This window comes from Grampus griseus (genome assembly GCF_964374135.1).
Source record: "Grampus griseus genome assembly, chromosome: 16".
In the NCBI taxonomy this organism is placed as follows: domain Eukaryota; kingdom Metazoa; phylum Chordata; class Mammalia; order Artiodactyla; family Delphinidae; genus Grampus; species Grampus griseus.
This window is the reverse complement of record NC_139010.1, coordinates 86,230,971-86,249,102: the sequence shown is the minus strand read 5'-3', so window position 1 is coordinate 86,249,102 and position 18,132 is coordinate 86,230,971. Positions and strand designations below refer to the sequence as shown.

Here is an 18,132-nt window from a genome sequence, read left to right as displayed (position 1 = left end):
TGCTCCCAGACCTGGCGCAGGATTAGTGCCCTTTGCTGTGGGAGGACGTAGAGTTTACACACCAAGGTTCCTCTGCTGGCCTTATCCCCGGGAGGGCCAGCTGCGTCCCCCGGGCCACCGTGCAGTCAGGCACCTTGCAGGACCCTGGGTGAATGAGTGACCGAGGTACCGGGAAACGCCTCTGCCCCGACCAGACGTCTGCTGTTTAATCCTCAAGTCACAGCCCAGCTCGGAACTCTAAACCCTCCATTTTACACCAGATTCTCGAGCAGGTGTCCAGGGGGAGAGTCGTATGAGTCCTGGAGCACAGGATGAAGGCCCTTGTCCTCCTGCTGCCTGGGAGGGCTGCACAGGTGAAGACGGCAGTCACTGGCCTGGGTCAGGGCCCCCCAACCTCAGAATGTCCTCAGACCCTCCAAGGTGAGGCCAGAGCAGCTGCACCTCTGGGAGCGAACGCCGGCACCGTGAGGATCCCCCTGGATCTTGGTGTGGTGCCCACTGCAACGCAGCTGCAGGTGAACAGACGGCCAGGTGAGGGGTGAGCTCTGCTGGCTTCGTTGTGCCCCCACCCCCACCCCATCCGTCTTGCTCTGCAGAGAGAGCCTCAGCTGTCGGCATGACGGGTGCTGCTCAGAACCCAGGGCAGAGCCCTGCCTAAGCAAGCGCTGCACGGTGAGACATGCGCCTGCCTGCTGGGAATCGGGCCTCAGAGCCCTCCTCCGGGAGCCGCCACCCAGCGAAGACCTGAGCACCTGGTACAGGCGTTTCCTCCACCTTGTCCTGCTGCCAGTCATGGGCAGGTAGCCTGTTGACCAGCCTGCCCAGCGGAGGTTTCTGAATGTGGGATTGCAGTCATGGCCTTGGGCAGGGCTGGGCCCAGAGTGTGTACCCTCCCCCTACCCAGGACCCATGCTGAACACCCAAGAGAGACCCACCTGCATCTGAGGAAGAGCTGAGATGGCCAGTGGAGCTCTGGCCGCCCAGCACCTTCAATGACTCGCCCTTGTGCTCTGGTCATATTTGCGCAGCTGGGGGGCCCAAAAAGAATTGCTCTGCTGACCGTCTGCCTGGGGAGGTTAGCTCTGCAGTCTCCGCCCAGGCCCTGTCATTCTGCAGTGTGTGCCGTGGTCGGGAGTTTGAGAAGGGCGCAGTGGTTCTGTTACGGCACAAGACCCTCCCCAGACAGCAGACAGAGTTCTGATGGAGTCGCCCTTGAACGGTGGGCAAGGGAGTAGGTACAAGGGGACCACGAGATCAGGCTCTCCCCTGGGGTCAGGAAGGCCGGGCCCAGCTGGGCGGTCTTCATGGCAGTAGAGGTGGGAACCCCATTTATTAAAGCTGTGTAACCGGGGTTTGCACTAGTGACATGCCATCTAGAATGAACAAGCAGAGGTATGTGCAGCAGGAAACCTTAGAGTTGAGAAAGTCCGTGCATTAGTTTAATCTTTCACACGCGTTGGGCGGTGACCTTCATAACCGATTCCGAACAACAGAGCTCCAAGTGCTGGGGGGCCAGTTGTGAGGGGCCCATCCAAGACTCGCGGGTACCCTTGTCTCAGCAGCTCAGCCGGAAGCCGAGAAAGGGCTCGACGTGGAACCCGTACATGAGAGTGTGTGTGTCTCAAAGGTCTGCACCCACAGGGTCGTTTGGGATCCAGCACGTGGCAGGGACGGGGCCCCAGCCCCAGGCCCAGGGAACAGGATCTTCTCTTCAGGCTGCGTGGTGGCCCCTACTTGGGGAGACTGGGGACCGTCCAGTGGTGTGACTGCGTGCTTTGCTGTGGGTGGCGGGGTTGAAGGCAAACCCCAGCAGGACTTCAAGGACCACAAGCTCCAGAGAGCCCTCCACTCCCTCTTGAGTTAATTGACCTCTGGCACCATATTGTTTGGGGGTTTTGATTTGTTTCTGAAGCTGAGACCTTGCATTCTCATCTATCCGTATAAAATTGGCTTTTCCCTCTTATATTCCTACTAAAAAGATAAGCTTCAGGGAATGTTAACTTCAAGTCTCTCCACTCAGGTTTTGGAGGAGAAACTGCTCACACTGGGTGGAATTGGCCACTGTGGGCGGCCTGAGTGTGGGCCCTGCGGACCACCTCCCTGGGCAGCTTCCTTGACCAGCGAGGCTCCGCAGGGCCGGGCAGTGGACGTGGGTTGTCTGTTGACTTCCGGTTCTCTGCCATCTTTCACGTACAGAACTTCCGCAGGAGCTGCCAGGCCTCCGGGCGTGTCACCGCAGGGCTGAGGGTCCATTTGGGAATGAGGTGGAAGGGGGCGGGCTCCGAGGGGAGAGAGCCTGGCCTGTCCCGGCTCTGGGTTGGGCTGTTTCCTGCGACACAGGCAGCAGTAAGTACTCAGGTGGCCGGCAGGCAAACCGGGCAGCCCCGTAAGGAGGGCCAGAGCCTGGAGGGCTGAGAGCCAGCTAGCCTGAGCGAGAGCCCGTTTGCAGGCTGGGCAGTGAAGTTAGGTTTGGGGTCCTTAAGCGGGGGTATGATCCGGCCGGTGCAGGCACGGGCATCTGCACTGGGGTCTGCACTCAAGCCTGCATGTGTGGAGCGGGGTAGAGAGAGAGCAGACACAGGGTTGAAGGCCAAGGGCAGCGTCAGCAGGGCTTTTGGTGACATCTCGGCAGGGCACAGGAGCCACCTGCATTAGTCAGCTGCTGCCACATAATAAATGATCCCTAAACTCGGTGGCTTACAGGAACAATCATCAGTTCTCCTTTCTCAGTTTGTGTGGGTCAGGAATCCAGACAGGCCGCCATGGGTCAGCGTGTCTCTGCTCCACAAAGTCTGGGGCCTCAGCTGGAGCCCCGCCTGAGCAATCGCTCCCTGGCCTGGTGGTTGATGCAGCATCACTGGGCTGAGCTGGGGCTGTGGGCCGAATGCCCACAGGAGGGCTCACCACGTTCATTCCCTCGGCTTCCTGCCAGCACCGTGTCTGCATTCCCAGTGGCAGAAGTTCACAAAAAACAGAAGGAAAACTAACAAATTACTTAGGTAGAGATTAGTAAAAGTGTATTGTGCACACACCAGAAAGACAGTTTGCAAACCAGGAGTACTCAAACCAAAACATGGGATGAGGCTCAGAGGATGTCGTTACAAAGCAGCATATGTTGTGTGAGGGCAGTGATTCTTTATAGTGATTGGTTACAAGATTCGAATTTTCTTAAATGAAAGAGAGTTGGCTAGTGGTTACCCCATGCCAGTTGGGGGAACTGTTTAAGTTTTGCTTATGATTTTCAGAAGCATAAACAAGAACTGTCCCAGGTCAAGTTGACCTTTCTTGTCCTGCAAAATAAACTAAATTAAATTGTGCTTGTCTAACTGGTTTTGTCTCCTCGGGAGAAAATCGGATGCATTTGATTACAACACCAGGGCAAGTGTTCTGAAGAGAGAATCAGGAGGAAGCCATACTGCCATTTTTTTTTTTTTTTTTGGCTGTGTTGGGTCTTCATTGCTGTGCGTGGGCTTTCTCTAGTTGCAGCGAGCGGGGGCTACTCTTCATTGCGGTGCCTGGGCTTCTCATTGCAGCAGCTTCTCTTGTTGCGGAGCACGGGCTCTAGGCGTGCGGTCTTCAGTAGTTGCGGCGCACGGGCTTAGTTGCTCCACGGCATGTGGGATCTTCCTGGACCAGGGCTCGAACCCATGTCCCCTGCATTGGCAGGCGGATTCTTAACCACTGTGCCACCAGGGAAGTCCCACTATACTGCCTTTTATGACCTGCCCCCAGAAGCCAGGCAGCAGCATGTGAAGCATTCTATTGGAGGCAGTTACACAAAGGTCCACCTGGTTCAAGCAAGGGGACAAACCCGCCTCAGGGGAGGCGCGTCACTCACTGTGGCGTGTCAGATACAACATGGCGGCAGTGCTGCCATTTTGGGAAAACACAATCATACCTGTCGACTGAAATAAATGCACAACCTAAAAATTGAGAATTATGCTTTATTCGGTGGACTTGCTGAGGACTCAAGCCCAGGATGCAGCCTCTCAGCCCTCAGGGACTGTTCCGAAGAGGTGAGGGAGTGTAAGCAGATAGGGCAGGGGGTCCCCGGAGAAAGAGAACCAGGAATGGCTTTCTGAACATATGAGAACCCGTTTTGGCCTGTGCCATTTTGTGGTCTAAGCCTGGCCCTGGTGCTTGCCCTTGAACAGGTCTCAGTAATCAGTGATGTTAAACGAACAGAGGAACACAGGGACAGAGAAAAGGCAGTGATAAAGCAGAGTCCTAGGTCCTCCTCAAGGGATAAACATAATAATATACCTGGAGTTGTGCAGGAACTAAGGTCCCTACCCAGGTGGAGGGTGGAATGGTGATGCTGACCGTCCTGACTTAAATCAACAAAGACGTGACTCTGTCGACCTGACCTTTGCCCCAACTTTATGCTAAATTCTCTGCTCAAGCCCCTTCCTGAATATGCATGTGCCCTTAGCTTAAAACGTCCCCAGTTTTGCTGGGGGGGACTCTGCTTTGGGAAGGCCCCCGTGCTCTCCTTATTTGCTGTGATAAATTCTTCCTTCTCCCCACCTTTGCTGGCTTGGCTGTCTTTCGGCTCGACACCCACCGAGAGGTGAACCCAGTTTTCGGGTAACAGGAGGAGCCAGTATGTACAGGAGTTTTTGCAAACAAAACAAAACAAAAAACCAGGTAGTCCGAACAGCAAAATATTACTGCTAATTAAAGAAAACCAGACATCTCAAGTTAATGAATTTAGTGCTTTCCTATGTATGGGAAGATGCAAGATGTATGGGCTCCTTGAAATCCTTCCTTTTATATGCACCTCAGCTGGCCAGCTGAAGGTGACCTCTCCCCCGCAAAATTAAGACACCTAGTGTTGGGGGGCGTGGGGGCGGGAGTGGGGCGGGTCCTGTGGAGTCCAGGTCGCTGGGGCCCCAACGGGGAGTCAGAGCACTGCTTCCCTGGGCAGGGGTGCGGCACCCTAGCCAGGTACCTGAGGAGTCTCAGCAGGCTGACGCCTGGAAGACAGCGCAGGGGTGCTCTCAGCACACCCGCTTGGCCCAGAGGTCGCACCCACCTGTCCTCAGGGTCCTTCCAGTGTGAACAGTGTTGGGTGAAGAAGTAAATCCTCCCTGTGCCGCCACCCAGCCCTCCCCACCCCAGGGCACCACGGACCCTGCGGGCTAGAGGGGGTGGGGGACGAGTCCCCAAGGCCTGGGGGCGGAACGGGGGCTGGAGAGGAGGCCTTCACGCACGGAGGGCGCTGGGGAGCTCCAACACAAACACACATGGGTGCCCGGGTCCTGGACCTGGCCGGGTAAGCGAGACCTCGAAAGACGGCGCCTGCGGGGCTGGGCTGGGGTCGACCCCGCCCCGAGGCGGCCCACGCAACCCCAAGTCCTCCGCACTCCGGGGGACCCTCCCTTCAGGCCACGCCCATCTCCCGCCGGGCCCCGCCCCTACATGCACCCGCCCCCTCTGGCCCCTCTCCCCTCCAGGATCCACCCCACACGCGGCCCGCCCTCCCCGGCCCCGTCCCTCGTGGCCGCCCCGCCCTCTCAGGCCCAGCCAGCAGGGTGGTGCTGAAGGGCGTCCCCGCGCTGCCGTCCCCCGAGCCGCTCTACGCCCTGGCGCGGATGGGGCACGGAGATGAGATCGGTGAGCGCGGCGGGCGCAGAGCTTCTGGTGGGGAGGGTGGGCTGTCATCCGGCCTCTGGGCTGCTCAGGTGCTGCAGCTCTGCTCCTACCCCCACCAATTCCTCAATAACCCACCAGTGACCCAGGAAATCTCAGTGCCAGGACCCTCAGGATTCTCCCTGCAGCCCCCAGCCCCCAGAAGTGAGCCTGGGCCTCCTGCCCCATCTCACACACCACTTGGTGTCTTCTTACAAATGGGGAAGCTAAGGCCTGGCACCGTCCTGGCTGGCTGGGCAGCGGTTCCTGGTCCAGGTCAGGTGTTCAGCCTTTACTCTGCTCTAGAATCCCACCACTCGTGACCGGGCCCCAAACGTTCCAGGTGTCCGCACACTCCGTCTCTTAAAACCCTCTCATCCCCCCAGGGGCCAGTGGGAGGTGAGGCTGGGAGGGCCCTGGAGCCAGGTCCAGGAGGTAACAGTAAGAGAGGGGTTAGCAGTCCTGAGGGTAACGGGGGGCATGGGCTGGGCTTGGGCTGTGCCTGGATGCCTCCACCCCCAGCAATGCTGTGAGGCAGGAACACGACTCTCCCTGCAGAGTTCAGGCCACTAAAGGCACAGAGATGTGAAATGTGGGGTAAACGCAGCCCCCTGGACAGGCGCTCCCGACCTGGTGGCCCCAGCTTCCCCCCCTGCTCAGGGAGCTGAGCCCGCTGTGCCTCGGTTTACACCTTGAGCCAGGTAACCCGAGGTGCTCTCCTCCCTTTCCGCGGGGTGGGCCACAGAAAGGCCCAAATGGTGGAAGAGAAGGAAGGCATAAGTGAATCACGGTGCAGCCCCCAGAAGTGACACACACACCCCGGCAAACAAGCAGTTAGCATTCAGCGTCCAATGTGCAGAAAAGTCTAACCTTGCTGAAACGAGGGAAAACGGCAGAAGGAAATGCACTCCGACAGTAGCAGGGTTTCCTTTACGTAGTAAGATTACAGCCGGTTCTTTTTCTTCGTGGGCTTCTGTTTTTCCTGGTTTTGTACAATGAGCGCGCGTTAGCTTAACAATCAGAAACCAACTTTCGGGAGAGCAGGGGCCCTTGGAGCCAAGTGGGGCAGGTCTGGGGGCAGCCTGGGACCAGAGGGGCCTTCTTCCAGACCCCACTGTCCTCGTCACAAGGAGGTCATCTCCAGGCCCTTCTGGGTTCAAGGAGGTGGCCCAGGTGCCCCTCCTGGTGGACGAGTGTTTGGGGGTCACCAACAACAACCCGTGTGGTAGAGTGAAGGGGGATGGGCAGGGCCAAGACAGTGACAGGTGTCGTGGCCAGGGTGGGGAGACACCAATGTGACCTCAATAAGTGTCACCCCACGGGCAGCAGGTGGCCGGGTGGGAGACGGCGGCGTCTGAGGTCGGCACTCTGCCCTCAGGCCTGGGCATCCCTCAGCGCCTGGAGGCTGTGCTGCAGCCACTACCACTGGACTGCTACATGGAGAGCCCGGTAAGGCTGCTCTGGGCCTCAGTTTACCCTTTGCCAGAACTCAGGGGGGCCACTTGCCTTGGGTAGGGGGCAGGACCCGTGTCCCCAAAGACCCCTGAGCCTGATCAGAGGAGCCCTGAGCTGTCACCCAACGAAGGGTCCTGGAGGCACCCAGGGCAGGAGCAGTGGGCCACAGAGCTGACCCCCCCTCTGTCTCCAGGCTGTGGTCGTGGAGCTGGTGCCCAGCGACGGGAGAGGGGCCTGCAGACCCCAGTGTGGCCAAGCTACCAATCCATCCTCTCCAGGGCCGGCTGTGCGGTGAGCCTGAGATCCCCACCAGGAAAGGGGTCAGGGATCCTCTGTGCCTCCTTGGAGTCCCGAGAGAAGTGAAAGACAGGCCCCCCCCGAACCCTGCACCATGGTTGTGCGAGCTTCTACCCGGGCGTATGGCCACCCCTTGCCCCGACCTCCCCGCTCCCTTCCAGGACCCTGACCTATCTCTGCCCGGGGGTCCTCACCCACCCCAGCCTGTCTGAGCGGAGCCAGGGGAAAGCGGGGAGCCCCATCTGTGGTCAGAGGCCTGGCCCAATGCTGCCTGTCAGCCCCCCACCCTTCAAGGGGCCGGGCCTGTCCTCCCGGCACCACCCACCAGCAGATCTTGGGCAGGACCTTCCTGAAGAGAGGACCCGGGGCTCCTGTCCTGGACCGCAGCCCCACCCCGACCCCCAGGGCAGCTCAGACGATTCAAGGGCCCCAGGCAGGCGGCCACCACAGCCCCCTGTGCACCCGTCCGCCCAGCCCTCGCAGGTCAGGAGCCCAGCGTCCTGGGGACCCCAGCCTGGAGAATGTGCTGATGTCCCACTGGGCCTGGGGCCCTCAGCCGCCCCCCTTGCCTTCCAGAGCCCCTGGCCACGATAGAGAGATTGGAGTTTTATGAGTGGACCAGAAAGGCTGTTGCTGTTGTGACAACTGGGTGAACTCTGGCTGGACCTGCTGGGTCCACTGGGTCCTCCTGGGTCTGGCTGGGTCCGGCTGCATCTGGGCCGAGCCTGGGCCCCTACCCCTTCCCACTGCAGAGCCCTCCCCACCCTCTACTCAGCCCCTGCCCCATCGGAGACTAGATGCCCCACGGGGAATGGCAGAGCCGAGGGATTTGCTGAAAGTGCACAGGGTGGGTGGCAGAGCAGGGCTCTGGGCACCCCAGTCCTGTCCATCCCAGCTCGGCACTCAGCCTGCTCCTTATGCAGGGAGGCGGCCCTCTACGGAAACCTCATCCTCAAGAAGGGGTTGCCGGCCCCCGATGCCCTGTTCCAGGCCTGTTGAAGACCACCCGCCCAGGGAGGGATCTGGAACCCTGAACCCGACGCCGCCACCAGCAGGCGTGCCCAGCGGCAGATGAACTGGCCTGGCCCTGCCCGGCAGCGCTCAACGCTCACCCAGCCAGGGGCTCCAGGGGCCCAGCGGGTCCTGGGGGGGCCTCTGCTGACCAGGGCTGGCATTATCCCAGTTCAGGAAAATGATGGAAAAGTGCAGTGACTTGCCAACATACAGTCCAAAGGTTTAAACAGGAGCTCCATCTTCACTCACAAAGGCCTGTTTTGTGCTGAGTGCAACAGCGGCTGTGGGCTCCCCGGAGGGCAGACCCCACCCACTCTCGGTGAACCCTCAGGTGGGAAGTAAGGCCTCCCTCCTTCCGATAGGTTTGGGTCACCTGACTTGGCAAGTCCCTGGGTTTGGGATGAGAGTTCACACAGGTCGAGACCCTCGCGTGGGGAGATCTCACAGAGGGCCGGGGCAGGGGCCTGGGTGACGCAGCACATGGCAAGGGGGCCTGGGGGTGGGTGCATCAGCTACCCAGGCAGCCCTGAGTGGGCTGCAGTCACTAAGGTGGCCCTTGAAGAGGGGGCCAGGGCTGCTCCTTCAGCCCCAGAGACTGGTCTGGAGCCTCCGGGAGCTGACCACACCGTCAGCTGGGGTGGGGGACGCTGGGCCCGGTGCCTGTGTTCCCTCGCTCTGGTGGCTGAGCGCCTACTGAATACGCATGAGCCCGAGTGGGTCTGGGGATGGCCGGGGCGGCGGGTAGAGGACAGGAGGACGCGAGGCACCCAGGCAAAGGGGGCCTGCGAGGTTGTGACGGCTTCCCGGCATGTTCTCAAACTGGGTCTCCCGGGGTGGGCGGGGTTCCCACTGGCCATTGCACAGGGTCCCTCCCTGAGGGCCTTCTCCCTGCTCCTCCAGACCTTCTCACAGCACGTGGGCGTGGGAGCTGGGATGACCAGGGATCCCCAGGGCTCGGGGGAGGCTGGTGGGCCTGGAAGGCAGATAGGTCCACTGGGCGGAGGTCTGGGGCTCAGCCTGGGGAAGGGACCACGTTCTGGGCCCGCCACTGCCAGGGCTGATCTCAGACCCCTGACCCCACGGCCAGCCGCTTCCAGCCACACACGGGCCTCTTGAAGCAGCTTTATTGAGGTTGAATTGACGTGCAGTCAGTAAGCTGTTCACGTTCAAAGCATTCAGTTAAATTCGTTTGGGTGTTGGACCAGCACCTCCATCCCCCCCTTCTGCCCTGCCCTCACTGGTCCGCCCCCCTCCCTGCTGGTCAATGTGCACTTTGCAGAACTCCGTGTAAGTGGAAGGCCGTGCATGCCCTCTGCGTGCTCGCGGTGGGGTGGGGTGTGTGTGTTTGCGTGCGCTGTGTGCATCGATGATTCCACTTTGCTGCAGAGCGGGATTCTGCTGTGCACACGCTGCTGTATTCCATCCAGGCAGCTCTTGGCTATCGCAGATAAGCTTGCTGTGAACGTACCCGCACAAGTCTGCGTGGACACGAGCCTTCATTTCTGGAGCAAACACCTCTGGTCAAGTCTCGGCCGTAGGGCGTGTGTATCTGTGACTTTGTAAGAAACTCCCAAACCGTTTCCAAAGCAGCTGAGCTGGTTTACATCCCCACCCCTGGGAATGTGCATTCCAGCCCCTGGCCCTCATCCTGGCTGCCCGTCTTTCCCGTGAGCCGCTCTAAGGGGACTGTAGCGGTGAGTTCTCTGACCGTTAATGGCGTTGAACATCTCATGGGTGTGTGTGCCTTCTGTTTTCTTTGGTGACATGAGTGGTCAATCTCTTGCCCATTTTGGCACTAGGGTGTTTAATGATTCCGGTCACCAATTCCACTATGTGTCGTGGGGGGAAGGGCAGGGGGCTCCCCCCACCGCCAGGCAGCCCCTCAGCACCAGCTGGTGTCCTGCAGTCCGCTTGGTTCTGACACCCCCTGCCCGGGGACGCGTCAGATCCCGCAGGTTCAGGGCTCAGTCCCACAGGACTGCCCCCCGCGATGCCCCCACTCCAGATGCCAGTCCCAAGTCCAGGGGGGCACCCGGGCTTCTGACCGACTGGCTGTAGATAGAGGGTTCCCTTGACCCCTCCTCAGTCTCAGTTAGTTTTCTAGAGCGGCTCACAGAACTCAGGGAAACATTCACTCCCTAGATCACTGCTTATCCTACAAGGATAGGACTCAGGACCAGCCAGGTGGACGAGGTACGGGGAGGGGCTTCCGTGCCCTCTCCAGCGCCCCTCTCCCCGCACCTACACGTGCTCACCACCCCGAAGCTCTCCAGACGCATCCTCCTGGGTTTCTGTGGAGCCTTCACTACGCAGGCTGTTGGATTCAGTCACTGGCCACTGGTGATTGATCTGACCCCCAGCCCCTCGCCCCTCCCCGAGGTCTGGGTGTGGGGCTGGAGGTTCCAAATCTCTATTCCTGGTCACTTCCCTGCAACCGACCCCATCCTTAGGGACCTTCCCAGAGTCACCTCCATCACACAGCAAAGGACAACTTTATCACGCCCATCACTCGGGAAATTCCAAGGGTTTTAGGAGCTCGGCGCCAGCATCAGGGATGAAGACCGCGCACATTTCTGATTGTAAGTCACAGTATGACAGTACTTTCCACTAGTCCAGGCTCTTGCTGGGGGGCCCCAGTGCCCACCAGAAGGGTCTTGGGTTCAGCCCAATGCTCAGACTCAGGGAAGAGCACAGACCACCCTTGCCAGCCGTCCACTGAGGAAGAACGTTCCACAGGTGTGGTGGGTCACATTTGCCCTGTGGCTCGGGTGTGTGGGGATGAGGGTCGCTGGGCACTGCCTGGCCAAGAGCCTGTGCCCCCAGACGCAGGTGCAGCATCCCGGGTCCCCGGCAGGAACACTACATCAGGGGAGCCAGGGCTGCGGCTCCCGGGAAGGACCTCAGGTGTCTTATTCCCTGCCTGGATGCCTCACCCAGCAGCGGTCACTCTGCAGAAGCAGTACTGCCTAGTGACGCCGGAGAGCAGAGGCAGGGGATCCACGCTCAGCACCCTCTGTAGAAGGGGTGAGCAGCGGCAGTGCGCCTGGGAGTTTGGGGGGCGGGGGTCACAGGGGGCTGAGCTGGCCTGTGGCCTCTGCCAGTGTCTCCTGCTCACCCCCAAGTCCCCTGCTCCTGTGGGTCTCCGGCTGTGCCCTCGGGGCAGGCAGTGCCCACTGGGGACCTGGCTCCAGCAGGGCTGGAGAGAGACTTGGCCACGAACACCACCCTGGGCTGCCCAGGGCCGTGGCCACCATCGACCTCAGGTCTGAGCAGGTCACCGCTGGGGCCTCAGTCTCCTCGTTGGTACTGGGGGCAAAAGAGCTTCTGTCTGTGGGGCCTCGAAGCCGGGAGGCATGTACGCCTCTGAGCAGCGCATCTTGGGGTGAGGCTGCCATTTGAGGCCTCCAGGAGCTTGGGACCCGTGGGGTGACATAGGAGCTGTAGGGCACGCGAGGTCCCCAGGACAGACCCACGGCCTCTGGAGCAGCCGGGAGCCTCGTTCTGTCTTAGCCCCCAGCAGGCTCAGTCTGGGCGGCAGGGAAGTTTCAGGTACCAAGTGCTTCCCGCCCGATGCCGGAGCGCGACTGCCACACAGAAACCCCGCCTGCACTTGCACACACCCCAGCACATGTACAACTTGTGGAAAATTCCAGTGACCCTATACCTGCGTCTGCAACATCAGGCCTGCTGAGCCAGGCCGTATCAGAGGACTGGTCACCTCAGAGAGCGCCGGCAACTGCCCAGAAAATGAGGACAGAAAGGCTGGGCCCAAGTCCACCCCCACTCACCTGTGCACCTGCCTGCCGTCCCCCTGAGCACGTCCACTTGTCCCCTGTCCCCCTGAGCACCTGTCCACTTGCCCCCCCGTCCCCGAGCACCTGTCCACTTGTCCCCCGTCCCCCTGAGCACCTGTCCACTTGCCCCCCCGTCCCCGAGCAGTCAGCGACTGGGCTCCCTGCTCCTGAGTCCTTTCCATTCTCCGGTCCTGTCCGCGGGGAGCCCAGAGTAGCTCCATCCGCACCCCAGCACATGAGGAGGCCTGGGGGAAGCAGACAGCTCCCAGCGCCATGGGCGCTGGGTGCAAGGAGCCAAGCGTCAGCCTGGGGCTGCCTGGGGCCAGCCTGTGGCCCCCCTTCTCCCAGACAGAGCAGGTGGGGTCCACAATCACTGTTCTTGAAGACATATGTGGCCGCCGCCTCTTTGCAGGGTTTATTTTTGCAGCTGTGGGGGGGTCAAGGCTCCCAGGGCTCCTCCCTGGGGTGGTAGATGTGGTCTCGGTCCTCCTCTGGCCCTTGAAGCACCTGCTGAGGTGGCAGCACCTGAGCCCAGGGCCTTGCCTCCCCCTGGGCCTCCTCGGGCCAGTTGTGGTGCAGGCTGTCATGGTCAGGCTCAGGGCCCCACCTGGGGCTTGGGACACGGCCCAGGGTGTCCTCGGTCTCTGCCAGGGCCTCGGCACCTAGGGACAGACACAGGGAAGTGTGGCCTCAGTTTCCCTCCCGAGGCTTCACTCATCCAAGTCGGCCCCTTGCGAGCCCCCTGCCATGAACTTGCGCCCCTCTCCCCAGGGGACAGCGCCTGCCCTGACCTTGCCGCTTCTCCCCGGTGGTGGCCAAGAGCTTTGGTGCCATGAGGAACCACATGAGCTGGCTGTCCTTCTCCGGAGGCTCCACCGCTCGGGCGCCCCAGGCCCTGTAGCAAGAGCGTCTGGGTCAGGTCACTGTGTGCAGCGGGAGACCCCAGGACGGCACCCCTGCCCAACCCCCAACCCAGACCCTCGGGCCAGGCGTGCCGACGTCGGGCCCGGGAAGGTCCCCGAAGGGGAGGCCTTGAGAAGGCTCCATGGGCTTGGCCGGGGCTCCCTCCTGTGCAGAGGTCAGCGGAGCCCAGTCTACAGGTGGTGCTGCGTCCTCCTGCCTGGCCGGCCGTCTCACATGGGTAGGGGAAGGGGGCACGGCTGGCTCAGTCTGCTGCCTTGGCCACCCCGGGCGGGAGCCACCCTGGAGGCTACGGGGGAGCAGGGGAGCTGGGCGGGGCAGGAGGGGGGACTGGATCCTCCAGGCCCCGCGCTCTGCTCGGTTGCTCACGGATCTCAGGGGCTCCCGTGCCTCCCCTCCCCAAAGCTGCTGGACAGGATCCCCCCTCCATGCATGAAGGCCCCCAGCTCAAGGCAGGCCCGAAGGGGGCACAGGGAAAGGCGCAAGAGGCTGCCGGGGGCACTCACTCCTCTGTGCCCTGCTCAGCCCCGGCTTTGCCTTTGGTCTGGACGAGGACCTGGGAGAGAGAGGTCGCAAGTGAGGCTCAGTGTGGTCCTCCAAGGGTCCTCCTCTGGGGACTGGCTGGAGGCCGTGTGGCTTTGGGGGAGACTTGGGGACAGCATGGGATCTATACTTGCACCACCTGTCCCCTGGTGGCCTGAGGAAGGGGGGCCGGTTCCTCTGCCCGTACTTCCTTGCGGGGCCAGTGGGGCAGGGGAGCAAATGAAACGGGTGACCCAGCCCAGTGACCGGTGCCCGGCAGCTGTGGGACAGCTGTGCTGGTCCTCCTGTGTCTCCCTCTTCGCCTGGCACTCCCAGGGTGTACGGCTGGTGAAGAACACGGCCCCAGCACAGTCCTGGCCCCTGGGCAGCCCTGCATGTGGAAGTGCCCTGGGCTTCACAGCACAGGTGAGCGTCATCAGGCCCCCTCCTCCACCTGGCTCACCTGGGGTGGTTGTGGCTTGTCCATCAGACCCCGCAGAGGGGCCGCTCCCCTCATCCTGAGGGTCCCCCCAGTGCCCACGGGCCCGCCCAGTGCACAGGACCTGCAATCCCATGGGTGCCACGCCTCCCCTGCCCTAGGCCAGCTGGTGCCTTTCTCCACCCCCTGCTGGTGGGGCTGAGGGCGGAAGCCACGGGGCGGCTGGGTGAGGACCCCGCACGTACCTGGGGGGTCCATGCTGAGCTCGCCTGTAGCAGAAACACAGCACCCAGGCTGGTGATCAGGAGAAGCCTGGGGGACCAGGGAGGAGAGTGAGAGACAGGCAAGGCTCTGCCTCTGCCCCGCGACCTCCAGACATGACGCCTGGCAGGGCCGGCGATGGTCCAGCCAGGGGGGCCAAGGGCCGGGTCCTGATCAGGTCCACAGGTGGTTTACTGTCCCCCACGTCACAGAGCAGGCCACGCAGGCACAGAGATGGGGCCTCCACAGGCCCACACCTGCTCCCGGGCCCTCGGACCCCACCCTGCAGGCCCGGGTTACCGCGTGGATCTGGTGGTCCCAGCGTTGCCTCTGGCTCCGCGGCCTGTGCCGGCCGCACCGTCGGGGCCTGGCGCAGTGGGGCTGTAGCACTGATGGGGCGCGGGCTTGGGGCTCAGCTGGCAGGCGCTCAAGCCCGCAGCAGCCCTGAGGCTGTGCCCGTGGCTCCTCAGAGGCAGGTAGCACTTCGCTCTGTCCCAGAGCCGTGGGTGGACGCTGGGGCCGTTACCTGGGCGGGAAGCCCAGGAGGGGCGGGGAAGATGGGGTGCTCCGCCGGGACACGTCTAGCCTGACCTCAAGGAGCTCGAGGACCCAGCCCAAGCAGGGGCTCTGAGGAGCAATGGCCGAAGGCAGGAAGTGTGGAGGGACGCACAGGACAGAAGGCGACTAAGGGACTCAGCAGCGAGGAGGCCTCACCCAAGACAGACCGGGTCGGGAGAGCAGAGGACGGCCGGGGCTGACTGCGGCGGGGATGCGTGGCGTTGGGTTACGGTACCCGCCCATGCCTGTGCGTGTGCATTGCCGTGTGCGTGGTGTGGGTGTGCGTAGCGTGCGCGTGTGTGGTGTGCATGTGCCCCGTGTCTTTTGCATTATTAAAATACAAGACAACAGGCCCCCAGTGGAGTTGCTGGGCTGAGAGCCTTCATCACCAAACTGAGGCCTCAGTACCGGGTGGGCGCTGCCCTCCCCTCCCCTCCCTCCCCTCCCCTCCCTCCCCGCGATGGAATATCCTGAGCCAGACAATCCGGAACCGCCAGGCGGCACTCGCGGCCCTGCCTTCCCCTGAAGGAAGGTGACCCGACCACAACCAGCGCCCTTCGCTTACAGGAACTTCCTTGTTCACCCCACCTCCCCACCCCCGGCCTGTAGAAGCCTTTCACTCTGTCCAGCTCCTTGGAGCTCCTTTCTGTCTGCTAGATTGGATGCCGCCCCGATTTCAATCGAGTTTTGCTTAAATAAACTCAGAATGTTTGACACGCCTCAGTGCATCTATCTCTCGGCAGTGTCAGTCCGTGGGCAGGAAAGTTTCTGCTCCGCAGCTGGGCCGGGCTGGGAGCACGTGGCTGGGGGGGAGGGGCCAGGGGCGGCCCATCAAGGCTTCCTGCCTGACGCGCCGATTCCAGCCCCACAAAGACCTTCGCTCCTCCCGGTGACTCAGCACTTTGGGGTGGAGGTTCCCTTGCACTCCCAGGGGGCAAAGGGCAGGGGCCTGCCCTGGACTGCAGGGCACTGGCCCAGTCTGGTCAGCTACCCTGCGTCTCCCCAGACAGAGGCTCTGGACACCAAGAGGTCCCCATGTCACTGATCAGCCCGCCCCTGGCCCATGCTGGGGTCCCTAGGAGAAACCCCCAGGACAGGAGGGCCGGGGAGAGCGCTGGCTTAGAGGGGGAGGGGCCCCCCACCCCTGCCACAGGTGGAGGGGGCGGAGGGAGACCCCCCTCAGGAGAAATGGCCTCTGACCTCAGGGTCCTGGAGGAGCCCCAGTGCTTCCCTGGGGCTCACACCCCAGCTCCCGGGGTGACGACCCCTTGGGCTCCAGCTGCCCTGCCCGCATCGCCCCCCAGCCTCCAGCCCCGGCTCAGCGTCTTGACCCCCACTTTCATTTCGTCAGTCACAGACCTGCCTTCTTTGGCCCTGGTGCCTCCCACCCGCTTCCAGGGGCTCCCGGGTGACTCTCCACAGGGTCAAGGGACCCCAAGGGACAGTGGTCTCTCTCAGGAGCCACAGGGGTGGCCTTTGGAGCTGGAGCCCAGGGGCTACAATCATTCTGGAGGACTCGGGAGGAAGAGTTCTGTCCCCAAGCCCTTAACACCCGGGAGGAGCCGGCGCTCCTGGGAACCAGCCAGACACTGGTTTGCAGACAGAGCCCCGACTCCCTTCTGAAACCGGCCTGCACTGGGGACCCAGGTGCCCCAGGGGCTGTTCCCTGAGTCCAGGGCTCCTGGACCCAAGTGACCACACAGCAAAGCTGTGGGTGGGGTGTTTGGGTGGGGACCCGGGTTCGCAGGCGCTGGGCATTACCTCCTCATGCTGGGGTCCCCTCCTCAGTGTAGACAGCGCTCTGGGGGACCTGCAGCTGCAGACCCAGCTAGCCAGCGGCCCAGGGATCCAGACGTCCGGTCCTCGTTCTCCCTGCCCTCTCCTCTCTCTCGAGGCTTTATGGCCCCTGTGTGGGCGTGTCTGGACAGAGGTCGGGGCCGGGATCCTGACTGGGCTGACGAGGTGACTGAGTCCACCTGTATGTCACACGCATGACCCTCCCCAGCACCTGACTTCTGCCCGCTACAGCCACCTGACGCAGCCCTACCTCCCCCCACCTCTCCACACGCGGGAACTCGCACAGCCTCCGCCCCACCCTGGCCCTGGGCTCTGTCACCCAGGGGCATGGGACCCGAAGCAGGGCTGACTGCTTGGATGGAAGCCGGAGGGCGTCCCAGCCCACCCTGCCCTCTGGGCCCTCAGCTGCAGTTGCTGGACCCCTCGGATATATCACTGGTTCCCCAAACTTTTTTTTTTTTTTTTGGCTGCACTGGGTCTTCGTTGCTGCGCGCGGGCTTTCTCTAGTTGCGGCGAGCGGGGGCTACTCTTCGTTGCGGTGTGTGGGCTTCTCATTGTCGTGGCTTCTCTTGTTGCAGAGCATGGGCTCTAGGCACGCGGGCTTCAGTAGTCGTGACACGCGGGGTCAGTAGTTGTGGCTCGTGGGCTCTAGAACTCAGGCTTAGTAGCTGTGGCGCACGGGCTTAGTTGCTCCGCGTCATGTGGGATCTTCCCGGGCCAGGGCTCGAACCCGTGTCCCTTGCATTGGCAGGTGGATTCTTAACCGCTGCGCCACCAGGGAAGCCCTCCCCAAACTTTTTAATGATCCAGTACCGAACCCAAGCAACATCTGACTCTCGATTCAATATTTTCATACGATTAACATACACAATAGCTTTTACAGTAAAAACACCCCTCTACGCGTTACACCTCTGACTGCACGGCGGGTGTAGAAGCCCCGACGGTGGGATCTACGGTTCCTGCAGCTGCAGCACCCAAACTCCCAAACCCCTTAAAGCCACAGAGCAGATCCAATCCTTACATCATCCTAATGAGGAATAATTATAACAGCGCAACCCACTCACCGCTGCTTCTCCGCGGGCCACACTGGCAGTGCGTGTTCTTACCCGGCACCTTGATGTTGCAGGGGCTTAGAACTGCTCATGGCCTCACATCATCTATACTATTTTCCTTGGCACATTCAAATCACGCACGTATTCACAGCCGTACCATAATTTTAGCCCGTGGCCTAAACCTTTCTTCCACTAATGGCGATGACGACTATTACCAAGGCTTACCAATGCAGCCCTGCCGCCAGCAATCAGTTTAATTAGAGAGTTATTTGTAGTAGTGACACCAAGTCCCCCTAAAGCCGAGTTCCCTTACTGAGTTCATGATTCGTCTCTCCACCCAAAACTTTATTCCCTTTCTTGTTCCCTCTGACCTCAATCCTGTGCTAACTGA

General features: G+C 61.5%; 2 protein-coding genes across 2 annotated transcripts; one reads left to right on the top strand and one right to left on the bottom strand.

Annotated features, from left to right (window-relative positions):
- Window positions 1-311: 311 nt before the first annotated feature.
- On the top strand, window positions 312-8,417 carry FUOM (fucose mutarotase; the record flags this gene model as incomplete). Its single annotated transcript, XM_082672983.1, is given in 6 exon segments — window positions 312-531; window positions 5,521-5,616; window positions 7,010-7,080; window positions 7,280-7,307; window positions 7,310-7,377; window positions 8,307-8,417. Coding segments are annotated over 6 exon segments (594 nt in total).
- Window positions 8,418-12,591: 4,174 nt separating this feature from the next.
- Window positions 12,592-16,818, bottom strand: PRAP1 (proline rich acidic protein 1). The gene is made up of 5 exons (XM_082673076.1): window positions 16,654-16,818; window positions 14,319-14,385; window positions 13,619-13,668; window positions 12,983-13,086; window positions 12,592-12,853 (listed from the first exon to the last, which is right to left on the bottom strand). Exons 1-5 carry the CDS (start codon window positions 16,659-16,661, stop codon window positions 12,630-12,632), a joined length of 453 nt encoding a protein of 150 aa, XP_082529202.1. The 5' UTR covers window positions 16,662-16,818; the 3' UTR covers window positions 12,592-12,629.
- Between the last annotated feature and the right edge of the window lie 1,314 nt (window positions 16,819-18,132).